The sequence below is a fragment of the Zootoca vivipara genome, chromosome 2 (assembly GCF_963506605.1).
Source record: "Zootoca vivipara chromosome 2, rZooViv1.1, whole genome shotgun sequence".
In the NCBI taxonomy this organism is placed as follows: domain Eukaryota; kingdom Metazoa; phylum Chordata; class Lepidosauria; order Squamata; family Lacertidae; genus Zootoca; species Zootoca vivipara.
The window spans coordinates 114,152,824-114,165,560 of NC_083277.1; the positions used below are offsets into that span (position 1 = coordinate 114,152,824).

Consider the following 12,737-nt stretch of genomic DNA (forward strand, 5'->3'; position numbering starts at 1 on the left):
TTGTCGCTGATTGATTTTCACTGAATCCCCCCCCCCTTGTTGGTTTTGTTTTAGTTTACCTTGTAAACTTGCCCCGGGACGAACGTGACGAAATATTATAAACGCCTTAAATAAATAGTAAAGAGCATTGCAATGAAAGTTAATTGTATAGGCTGCTATAGTCAAGAAGGGGAGCTTTAAAAAAGTGGAGGCAATAGATTGGAGGCGCAGTTTTGTGGCACTGAGCTCCTGGTTCATGTACACAAAGAATATGAGGCTTGGTAGCTCTCATGTTTTCTATTATTGTGGACTTCTGTTTTGTCGTCACACACCCCTTTTGGCCTTGCTCCTCTCCCTTTTTGCAGCAAGCAATTATGCAGGGGAAGCTTTTTGTGGCATAGAGAAAAGCAGCATATACAGTAGATCCCATCTAGAACAAACCAAACGAAAGCAAGGTGAAATTGTGGAGATAGGACAGGAAAGTATCATAGCACGTCTTTATGGAGTGGGCTCCAGGAAAGGCACCTGTGCCATTAGCAGCCAGAAAATGAATGAGCAAATGTAATGGCACAGGTGACAAAAAGTAGCACCCTGATCTCCAGAATTCTGTGTGCCAGACTGCTGTCAAGACCATGCGAGTCTTGTTTGGGGGCACGGGAGAGAAGAGAGCATTTTTAAAGCTGTGCTGTTCAGCAGCTCGGATCTGCAACTCCATCCTGTTCAAAGTGCAATGAGAATCTCAAATAAGCGCATGCAAAGGCTTGCACTCTTTGTTAAACCTGATGTGCCGCCACAACTGTGTCACTAAGCAAAGCTCTTGAGCAATCTTAACAGACAGCATTGGCCAGCAAACCAAAGGGAAGGTGGAACTGATCAAAAGAAACACAAGGTCTGTTTCTTACCATTTGTCACATTTTAGCAACTTAGCTCAGGTCTAGAGATCAGGGTCTAAACGACTTGGGTCCCAAATACCTGAAAAAGTGCTGTTTTGCCTAGGTGTTTAGATCTGCAGTTCCACTGCCCTGTAAAATCCATGAAGTGTCTGTGCAGGAGAGGGCCTTCTCTGTGGTGGCCCCCAGGCTCAGGAATGCCCCTCTGAGGTGCTTCTGGACTCATCAATGCTACATGTTGATGCCAGCCAACCCACATTTCCCCCCACAGGCCTCTGGGTATGGAGAATGAGATCAGGACACCCCTACTATTTCCAAGTTAACGTTTACGTGCACTATGACTGATTAGTATCATGCTATACATAACCTGCTCTGGGACAGCGTGCAGATGCATGGTCTATAAATACCAAATAAATAAGCCATTATTATAGATCGTTTTATTTCAGGTTTACAACGACAACAACACATTTATGCAAATGCCATAATCCAACAGTGAAACATTTTCTAAACAGGCCAGCAACCAATATATGATATAGTGCAGGTATTGGGTTTTGAAATGGTCTCAATTATGAGGTCCAAATGTGGGGACTCGGAGCATGAAAGGGGACCAGATGTACAGGAGGGAAATGAAGGGAATCAAGCTTTTATAGAAAAAGGAATCCCAGCAGAACTCAATTTTCTCACCCTTGATGCAAACCACCATGTAAGGTTCTGGTTGTTACATTTTTCTTTCTGCTTTGCATGCAGAATGTCCCAAGTTCAATCCCTGGAATCTCCAGGCACTGCTGGGATTTTCCCGTCAGAAACCCAGAAAGCTGCTGCCAGTCAGTGCCAGTTATGTTGAGACCAAATGATCTGACTGAGCTCAAGCCAGCTTCCTGTGTACATAGCATGTGCAGGTTTTCAGGGAACAGATGGGAGTTTGAAGGAGAGATTTGAAGGAGAGAAAGAGGCGCCATCATGGAGGTGATTGGGGAGGCAGTTCCAGGCACGAGGGGCAGCCAGGGAGAACAGGTAGAGCCATTTGTGGGGCGAGAAGATTATTGGATAGCTGGGAATGGTGGTGCTGGATCACCAAAGGCTACAGACAAAAGGTGGGTCTCTGTGTCCCTCTAGGTGTTGTTGGACAAAAACTCCCATCTCACCTGACCATTGACTGGGCTGGCTCTGGCTGGGTGTACAAGCAGAGAGATAAGGAAAGGAAAGGCCATGGAGGGCTTTGAAGGCAAAGGCAAAGTTATTTTGCAAGACCCGAGAGCCAGTGGGAAGCCAGTGAAAGCATTTATGGAGGGAGCTGCCATGATGTGGTCAGATGCATGAGAAGGTGAATGCTCTTGTCAACAGATTGGTGCTGTGATAAATATAAATACGTATTTACAAAACAGATTGGTTAAAAATATAGAGAGAGGGTTGTATCCAAGGCTAGTCCTACTGAAATCAATGGAGCTACGTTGGGCATTGGATACAACGCATCAGCAGCCTCTTAGCTCCTACTAAAACTGGATGATTGTCCAGGCAAGAGAGACTTTGTGGAGGTACAACATTTGCTTTCGTATCTGAAGCTTGTCAAGTCCAAACAGTTTTTCTGCAATCCAGAAGGGAGACCTCCCCGTCAGCTTCAACAATATGCCAAAGGCAGGGCCCATTGAACCAGTTCAGTCTGATTTCCCTTTTGCCCATGAGGGCCTCAACAGAATATGGAATACAATTTACAATAATATACAGTAGCAAAAGAACAGGGCCCGCATCATGTGAAGGCCTGGATTAAAGAACTGGGAATCTAGTCCAGTGTGGAAAACCCAGTTAGCTTTTTTGCTTTCTGGTGACATTCCAGCCCTGAGGGCAAACCAGGGTCATTGGGAAGAGCGTATCCCTTCTCTGGCGACGGAGAGTGGCCCGGTTTTTAGTTAGCGGCGGCAGCAGAACCTCTTTGCGAAGTTGTAGACCACATCTCTGTAAGCCTCGCGGAACTGGCGGTTCATAGCAGCATAAAGCACTGGGTTGATGCAGCTGTTGAGCCAAGTGAGGTTGGCGGCAATCATGTGCAAGACGGTCGGAGCCCGGTTCTTGGCATCAAATATGTTGATTAGCAGGAAGGGTATGTAGCAGATGACAAAGAAAAGGAAGACCACAAAGCACATGCGGGTCACCCGGCGGAAATCCGAGTTGCTGTCCTTGGCCTGGCACGGGGTAACTTTCTTAGAAGGTGTTTCGCCATTCTGGGAAGCTGGTGGGATACTGGTGCTGGCAGTCGACTCAGAGGACTGAGCCTCACAGGAGTGCTGGGAAGGGCCTGGACTGTCCACCCCACTGTCAAGCTCTTGGTATCGTCCCGGTGTGGCTAAACTGGCACCAGCCACGTGGCCCCTCTTCAAGCTGGCTTTCTTCAACTTGTATTGGTCCATGGCTTGGGCGGCACTCTTGACTTTGCGGTGGATGAGGAAGTAGAAGACCCCGACGCAGCTGAGACCCACCACAAAGTAGAATCCCAAGAGGATGGTGGTGTAGGGCCGCCCGCGGAGGCGGTGGAAGCTGCAGGTGCACACCTTGGGCACTAAGACATAGACGGGCCACAGCGGCGCGAAACTGGCCAGGCCGACAACCCAGGTGGCCAGGATGATGAGCATCGTCCCGAGGCGGGAGAAGATGCGGTCAAAGAGAGCGGTGTTGGCAATGATCAAGTAGCGGCTGACGGCGATTAGGCAGAGCGTCAAGATGGAGACGGAGTTGGAGACGAAGAGCAGCATCCCAAAGACACGGCAGAAGTCAGCCCCCGACCGCCAGTGGAGATGGAGGTAGGAGTCAACCGAGAAGGGCTGGAGGAAGGTGCAGTACAGAATGTCCGCCACCGTCAGGTTGACAATGAGAAGGTTGAAGCGCGTTTGCAGCTTGGCATCTGCCGCATAGGCCAGCAGGGTCAGCACGTTGCCCACTGTGCCCACGATGGCCACCACGATGCCCCAAGTCACTGCCACATAGCGGTATCCAACAATGGACGGGTCGTAGCAGGAGAAGTTGTCAGCAAGATCCGCCATTTTGGGAGGAAGTGTTTTTGGCTATGCTGCCCTCTGGTGGAAAAGCCGGGACCTAGCAGGCCAATACTCCACCTCTACAAGGACATGGGAGAGAAAAAGAATCCAGTTTAGTCGTGTCAAGCTTCCAAGCACACAAATTAGCACTGTCTCCAAGGCTGGCACAGGGAAATATTTCAAACAACACCTAATTAACCTGACAGATGTTTTGGCACAGAATGTTGTCATGGCAACAAACTTTCCCAGCAGCCACTTCTGATCTCCTTGACCCGCCCCCCCCAAAGCCACTACTGAGCTGTCCGAGCTTGGGCTGGGTAGTGGTCGTGGTCACTGCTACATTGCCAAATGCTGAGGAAGCTGTGGCATTTATCCCCATCTCTGCCTCATCTCCCTGCCCCCTTTAAAGGCTTCTTCTTGCCTGTGGGCTTCTGAGGCTGTGTACACACGATACCTTTAAGGCACCTTTGAAGCACATTCATTCCCTCAGAGAATTCTGGGCACTCTAGTTTTCCTCTCACCGAGTTACGCTTCCCAGCAAAAACCCTCAACCAAACCACAGAATACCTTGATGGAAAGGTTGTGCTTCGAATGTGCCTTAGAGTTATAGTGCATATGCAGCTTGAGGCTAAGGGGCATATGCCATTGTGAAAGGACTCCCATCCCAGCCAAGTGGTTGCCACCATCGTGCAGCACATAAGAAAGCTGGAAAGACCTGGAAACCAATGAGAAGTGTATGAAGAACGAGAAAAGATTTCCTTGCCAGCCAGCCGGAAGCCGGAGGCCTCTGCTGCATGCGAGTTTCAACATGCGCAAGACTCTCTCTCTTTCTCTCTCTCATTTGCATCCTGGCTTTCTCCAGGGAAGAGAGTGAGAGAGATCAAAGCGCAACCCCATTCCTTCCTTCTAAAGGCCTAATTGGGACGTTGCCACGGAAACAGACGTCTCCAAATGGTTCCTGACAGGCACCATCCTCTACCTGGATGGCTCCACTTTCAAGTTTGAGACAGAATGCCTGGGAGGTAGAGACAGAAAGGCAGGCGTATATGCCCCCCCACAAAAGAGCCCTAGATAGGTAGTCCTCCTTAGCTGCTGGGAATGCCCAAACAGGTGCAAACAGCCCAAATGGAACTATTATTGTAGGATGTGGACACACACGCATGCCCCACTCTTCATGGTGAAAAGTAGCCACCATTCTGCTTAGCTCTTTAACTTCTTTGGGTTGCCAACTGACCGGGCAGCGGGGGGGGGGCAGGGGGCACACAAGGGTATGAAACCTCAAGTGATCTTCCAGGCCTCCCTATCTGGCTCCTCCTGGCTCTCCCTGCTAGTGTTAAATAAATGATTTCTGTGCTAGGGATTCTGTTGCTAGGAAGGGAGGTGTCGGTGTCTGAACTTTTATTTTTTTCTCTACTGGCTAGCGTGTAAGAATGCAGTTTACTTTTTTATTACTTTGCTACCAGGGGGCGGGCTGTTTAAAAAAAAATGCTGTACAGAATGGTCATGATTATATGTTTTCTTTTCTCTCATATTCTCATTTATATTTCATTTATTATTTCTGCTTTCTTCAATGTAAGTCACCTGGGTGCATGCTAAGTGGCAAGTGGCTAATAAGTTTGATAAATAACAGGGAGGGCAGACCCCCCCCCCAAGTGTTTATATCAGGGATCAGCAAACTTTTTCAGTCGTAGGCCAGTCCACTGTCCCTCAGACCTTGTGGGGGGCCGGACTATATTTTGAAAAAAAATAATAATGAACGAATTCCTATGCCCCACAAATAACCCAGAGATGCTTTTTAAATAAAAGGACACATTCCACTCATGCAAAAACACCAGGCAGGCCCCACAAATAACCCAGAGATGCATTTTAAATAAAAGGACACAGTCTACTCATGTAAAAACACGCTGATTCCCGAACCATCCGTGGGCTGGATTTAGAAAGCGATTGGGCCGCATCCGGCCCCCGGGCCTTAGTTTGGGGACCCCTGGTTTATATTTTCCAGGGACAGCCCTGGATTTCTGATTTGATCCTGGAATGTCCCACTTTTCCTTAGGACATCCCTATTTTCATTGGAGAAATGTTGGAGGGTATGGAGTTAATGTGACTCCAAATATCCAAGGATATAAGTAACTAGACAACCTTTATAAGACATCTGAAGGCAGCCCTATATAGGAAAGTCATTTAATGTTTTATTATTATTATTATTATTATTATTATTATTATTATTATTATTATTATTATATGTTGGAAGCTGCCCAGAGTGGCTGGGGCAACCCAGTCAGATGGGCAGGGTATAAATCATGTTATTATTATTATTGAATAGGACACCCCTATTTTCATCAGATAAATGTTGGAGGGAATGCGGAGGAATGTGTGAGCATGTCCAGAAGCTAGCCTAGTGTACAGAGGCGAAGTTTAAATTCACTGCTCAATGTGTTTTCCCTATCACTGGCATGTGGCAAACCGGAAGGCTGCCCAGAGAGCATGTGGCCCTCGAGGTTAAGAAAGAAAATGTTTCCCCACCCCTGGCTTAATATATTGGCTCAGTTTGCAGAAATCAACAGGAAAAGCTTACTTCCTGTGTGGAGGGGCATGTAGGTAATTATTACTACATATTAAGGTCTGCAAATCAACCCCCTGTTAAAGGCACAACTGCAGGTCACAGTTCAGATTCTGATAACCTTAGAGCCTCTAGAACAGGCATCCCCAAACTTCGGCCCTCCAGATGTTTTGGACTACAATTCCCATCTTCCCCAACCACTGGTCCTGTTAGCTAGGGATCATGGGAGTTGCAGGCCAAAACATCTGGAGGGCCGCAGTTTGGGGATGCCTGCTCTAGAATGATCACAGGTAGCTGGCCAACATAGTGCCGTCCATATACTGTGGACTACAACTCCCATCAGTCCTAGCAATCATGGTTAGGGGTGATGGGAGCTGTGGGTCCAACAGCATCTATAGGGCACTATGTTGTTCACCCCTGCTCTAGTTCAAGTGACCTCCCCACAAACTTTGCGCAAACAAATCAGGACGGAGGCTCAAAAAAATGTGCAATAAACAAGCCATCTTGGAACTGACCTTAAATTATTCTGGAGATTAGACAGCGCCAGGTGTTCAACCCATAAATGAGCAACATAATAAGGAAAGCATGCCGTCTGGGCATGTTCAAGCAGTAGTCTCAGGGCTAAGAGATCAGTTCTGTGTTATGCTTCCTCCCCTCGCCCCATCCTCACTGCACCGCTGTGGCTTTTAACACCAGCCTCACACTCAGGAATACAGTCCACAAAGCTTTTACTCTCTTGTTTTAGCTCCGTGCCTGGAAAGGCTCCATTGCGGACAACTTTATAAGCCAGGGGCAGCCAATGTCATGACCTCTGGGTGCTTTGAACTACAATTCCCACCAGTCCTCCTGGCCATGCCGGTCTGTGATCAGCGACGATGTAGTTAAAAACACATGAACAACATCACCACATTGCCTGACCATGTTCTAAGCAGCCATGGCACTAAATCAGACTTGAAAGTGAATACCAACTCTACACACCTCTGAGAGACCTAAAGAAAAATAACAGCAAAGCCACCCAAATATTTCAACTTAAAAACTTTAGATTCTCTTGTATGGACACTTTAAGAATGTTAAGCAACTTACCAGGGAACGATGAGCGTTTGGATCCAGAGGTTATGCCTGATGTCCATAGGGTGCCTCTACTTTTTGGACGGCTATTTATAAAGGTTCCTCATTGCCTCTGCTGAGAGGAGGAAAACTCCCAAGTGTCTAAACTCCCTGAAGCAACTTCCTCTTTCCCCGCAGGCTTGTAAATGTCTGATGCCCAGACCTGTGTGTACTCACAGTGTTTGAAATATGCTTGCATGTACGTGTTTATGCAGGCTCGCCCACAAATGTTTAGAGCAGAGATTTAAACAAATGTAAAAAAAAGAGAAAGGAATAAGAAAAATTAAAGATTAACCCCAACTGGAGTGGGGTGAAAAAGGAGTGGGGCAAAACAAGGTGCTTTTCCCAGACTGCCACCAGGTTAGCAGTACTGTATTTGTTGGAATATATATAATAAGAATAATATTGGAGAAAACTGGGTATTGAAACTTGCTTAACCTAAATCATATATCCCAGTTTTCAGTGGCCCTTTAAAGTACGCTTCACGGAGAGTATACACAGTCAGAAGACGACCTGGCTAAGAAAACACCACCAAGAGCGTAGGGTATTATCTCCCTTATATGAAACCCCTTACTAGCTGCACACTTGTAAAAGTATGCAGATGAAAATACAAACGGTTGGGTTTCTTTAACTGAAAAACAAACTGACTCTAAAAAAATTCCTTCAGTAGCACCTTAAAGAAGTGTGCATGCACACAAAAGCTCATACCAGAATAAAAACTTAGTTGGTCTTTAAGGTGCTACTGAAGGAATTTTTTTATTTTTCTTCGACTCAGACCAACACGGCTACCTACCTGTAACTGACTCTAAAGAGACTTTAAACTAAATATAAATGCTTTCTCCCACATTCCAAACCTCCCACAAAACTTCCATTAAACTACCCAAGAATTAACAGCAAACTAGCATTATAACTAAGCAACTCTCATACTAAGATTCAACTGAGGAATCTCTTAAACTGAGAACAACTGAGAGAGTGATCTACTTAGAGATGAATCAAACTGAAAGATCTAACTAAGAGATACAGAAGGCTTTCTGGCAGAGCCTTATATACAAGAAGCAGAGCCCACGCCTGTGAACAAATAACAGAAACACCGGCACCTGTTTCTCTTAAATAGACAGTATTTACATTAGACCGGCTCTAAAGTAACTTGACTATTCAAAAAATCCAACAGTATTTTACAGGAGTGATTCAAGTACATACTAAAACTTTAGGTGCAATAATTCTACATTTTAAAAAAAACACTTTTTGAGATTTGAAAAGTGATGGGTGTTGGGAGTGAAGCTACAATATTTGCAATTAGTTAGCTGAGCACTAGACATGAGGCGACACTTGACAGAAAGGCAAGCTTCCTTCTCAACTGATCTCTCTTAGTAACTACTTGTTGGTAAACTGGATTACTTCCTTTCAGGCTTTAACTGCGATCCCGTTTCTTCTCCAAGCTTTGTTAGTTCCAGCCATAGCTGCCAAGTTTTCCCTTTTTTTAAGGGATTTCCCCTTATGCTGAATAGGCTTCCTCGCGAGAAAAGGGAAAACTTGGCAGCTATGGTTCCAGCCAGTTGCAGTAGGAGTGAGCATGTGTTAACTTCTTGAATCCATCTTGGCCACATGGAAACCCTATACTTAGAATGGTTTTGTTTCCCATGAGTGACAAACCATAAGTTCACTCTCTATGCAACGATCAATTATGTTAGCAAAGATTCTGAGCAGAAATTAAATAAATGGGAAGCTGAGACTGGTTTACAGCTAGTGGAGATACTTGTCTATTAATTACGACCTTCTAAACACACCTTTATTGAGTAGAGCTCCTCCCCCCCGTTCTCCCCTCCTCTCCATCCTGTGCTATAATTTAAGTGCAGCAAAGATTAAGGTCATTTTTACCAGCCAGTTCCATCTCTTTCAGAACCACAAACAGCTCTCACAATAGCAATTTCCTCAGCTTTGTTCAAGGAGCTTTAGATCAAGTTGAATAGCAGCAAAGTGTGCTGAAATCATTGCTTCGTCATTTAATTCATTGCCAGCAGGTGGTGCTATTGCTTCACCTACCTGTGCTGTAAGTCAGATACTGTGGCTAAAGGGAATTGCAAAGAAAAGCAACGAAAGGCCGTAGTCCTGTGCACACTTAACTTGGAAGTGAGCAGCATTGAACACTGTGGGATTTACTGCTGAGTAGACTGGACTGCAACCTTAGGCTATGTAGAGCCCATAAGTAGCATACAGCTCATCTAGGATTTCCTCCACCCCCAAAATAGCAGATCAGCAAATGAATCCCATGAAGCAAATGACCTTAGCACCTACAATTCAATGAACCACGAACCATTCTCAGACTGATTGATTAATTAATGCATTGAATCTGATTACAGGCATGGTGTTTCTTTTGAAAGCACACACTGCAGTGGACTAATATTCCCAATCATAAAGTTGATCAGGTCTAAATTCCATTTGACAGTGACAGATGATCACTTACATTGTAAGGTTTAAGAGTAAACACTGGTAAGATGAATACAGACTAGCAAGAACGATGCAACCCATTGCATCAAGTAAGGGGAAGTGGGGTCACTCTCAATGTTGATGAATTCTTGACTTCAAGCCTGTTGCACAAGTCTATATTTTTTTAATCTCCAGTGATAAATTACTCAGACAAAGGCTTAGAGCTCAACCCAAATGAGAGAGGCCACCAGAAGAAATGTTAAACACTTTAACAAGAATAAAACCATGCAGTTGTAAACCACAGTTGTGGTATGTGTGTGTTGGGGGGGGGCAATGTAGAAGACAAACTTGAACACCGTTGAATGAATTCTCTATGTCCAAAATAGAAGTATTATTTCAGACAGAGGTGAGGTGGGAAGGGGGAGAAAGAAAGAAAGAAAGAAAGTATGGAAGGTGAAATATACTCAGAGTCGAGAGTGAATTTCATGCTCTTTATTCAGCTCGTAGTCATCAAGGAGAAGAAGAATGCCCTGTCCCCCAAACCATCTGCTTATATACATTATTTACACAATGGGCTGTGCGTGATTGGCTACTTCAGGGCTACACCTGTGGGCCAATCAGTTTGTGGATAGACTTCTGCCAGCAGCCTGATTGGCTGCTCCTGCAGGCCAATCAGGTTGCGGATTCACTTCCTCCTGGAGTTGGATTGGGTGGCTCCTGCGGACCAATCAGACTGCTGATTCTGGATCCCATTGTTCTATGATTCAGCTCAGTACATAACACCAGGAGAGCAGCTGGAGCATTTCCAGATGGTGGAATAGCCAGCCTCATAGAACCAACATGGTTAAGTCTAATTAATGCATGAAGGGGTTAATACCATAGAGTAAGCTGTCCTGCCAAGCTTAGTGAGGTCACTTCCCCTTACCTTGGGAGGAAATGGGTAATCAGGCCTGTTGTTCAGTTTACCTGAGAAGCTCGAGTGTGAGGAGGCTCTCAGAAGCTGCTCTTGAGTTCCTATACCAACGATTTAGGGCCTTTCACCACTAAGCCAAGTTTTACTGCCTGTGCAAATTTCTGGAGGAAAGGAAAGTGACCTTTGAAGAGTTTGTAAGTAAAGCATTTTTAATTTACCAAACGTGGGTTTTCCCCCTCTGCTAGGGGAAGGGGGAAGTTTTGGATCTCATATGGGGCATATTTTAAAGGTCTAACAGCCTAAATTCCTATACTTCACTTGGTTGCATGTTTTGCGATTTAAAATCTCTGCTGGGGTTCTCTCACCAGAGTACATAGCCCGTACAGTCATAATTTGTGTTGCGTCCGCTGCGGGTTGCTGTTTTTTCGTGTTGCGATTGTGGCGGACTTGGAAGTGTTTACTTCCGGGTTCCGCCGCATGCGCAGAAGCGTTCTGCACGCTTCGCGTGTGCACAGAAGCGCTTTCGCGGATGCGCGAACGCTCCGCTCGGGTTGCGCACTTTTCGGGTGCAAATGGCACCCCAGAACAGATTGGGTCCGCAACCCGAGGTACCACTGTACTTGGGTCTTGGCATCCAGGAATTCTCCTTTTATATACCTATTCCCCGCCCCCCTTTGCACCAACATAGATGACAGCAGAAAATGTTACTTCTTGTTCTTTGTAGTTTATCCATTGACTTATTTGGGGTTTTACTAGTGCAACTGCAATTCTACATAATGGAATCCTCATGAACTGACAACCACAAAAGGTTGTTTTTTGTCATTGTTATGTGAATAGAAAGTAATCCCCAGCCCAGGGAGGACACAGTAGTAGTAATAGCGGTAGTAGTAATAGTAGTAATAATAGTAGTAGTAGTAGGTGGGGGGGTGTTAAGGCTTCATCTGTTAGATTTCAGACCGCCATGTCCCCAAGCTACTAACAGGACAGGAGCTTGGCCTGAGCAAAATGGGACACTAAAATAGGCCTGTTACATTGGCCCTAGTGAAGAGGCTCTGTGCCTTTAAATGCTGTGTGACAGGCACCAATTCAACAGGTGTAGCCTTTCCCTTCATTATGCCAGGAGAAGCCTCAGCTGCTAACTTTGTACTTGTGATGAGGCTTGTAAGCTCTACAAGCCCCTGTGGTCTAGATAGAAGCTTCAGAAATCCTTTGGACCTATCCAGTACCTTTTCAGGCAGAAATCCTACGAAAACACTCCTGCGTTCGTCCCCCTCCCCATCTCGTAAAAAAACAAGAGCTGGCCCCAGCTGCTTGTTTGTGGTTTGGTCTGGGATGGGTGGAGGCCTGTTGGCTAGGAGAGCTATTTATCTAGCACATCTTGGGATGTTTCCACGATTATTCTTCCTCTTTTTTTTAGCATGCCAAAGCTGTGGCTGTCAAGTGAGGGAAGAAAAAAAGACTTTTCTTGGTGTAAACAGCATGCCACAGCACACCGCCACAGCCACAAGCTTAGCACGAGAGGAGGAAAAAGCTGGGAGTGGTGGAATTGGCTCTTAGGGTTTCTTTCTCAAAAATATTCTTCAAGGGCTTCATATAACCCGGCCTCACTCACCTCCAGGGCTTCTTATTGAAGGCTTCAGCCCTGGAACATGTGCTGCAACGATAGAGCAGTGATGGACATGGGGAAAGTACTTTTCCATTTAACATTGAGTAGCTGGTAGGTCCACTCATAATTTTCTGGGATTAAAAGGAGAAATTTATGGTTGGCATGTCTGCACACACCACTCCAGGGCCCTGTTCCTGCACCTTTAAGAGCGACCACATAACTGGGA

General features: G+C 45.8%; 1 protein-coding gene and 1 long non-coding RNA gene across 3 annotated transcripts in view; one reads left to right on the top strand and one right to left on the bottom strand.

Annotated features, from left to right (window-relative positions):
• Positions 1-1,301: 1,301 nt before the first annotated feature.
• On the bottom strand, positions 1,302-7,719 carry GPR84 (G protein-coupled receptor 84). 2 transcript variants are annotated; one of them, XM_035099926.2, is made up of 2 exons: positions 7,542-7,719; positions 1,302-3,978 (listed from the first exon to the last, which is right to left on the bottom strand). In XM_035099926.2, the coding sequence occupies exon 2, from the start codon at positions 3,902-3,904 to the stop codon at positions 2,777-2,779; it is 1,128 nt and encodes a 375-aa protein (XP_034955817.2). In that variant the 5' UTR covers positions 3,905-3,978; positions 7,542-7,719; the 3' UTR covers positions 1,302-2,776. The 2 variants fall into 2 exon arrangements, with proteins under 2 accessions (XP_034955817.2, XP_034955807.2); XM_035099916.2 differs by lacking the exon at positions 7,542-7,719 and adding an exon at positions 4,466-4,797.
• A 3,218-nt stretch (positions 7,720-10,937) lies between these two features.
• LOC118076854 (uncharacterized) overlaps positions 10,938-12,737 on the top strand; it is a 40,911-nt gene continuing 39,111 nt past the window's right edge. The window contains exon 1 of the long non-coding RNA XR_004691571.2: positions 10,938-11,099. This is a non-coding gene — a long non-coding RNA (uncharacterized LOC118076854). The remainder of the gene's footprint in view (positions 11,100-12,737) is intronic.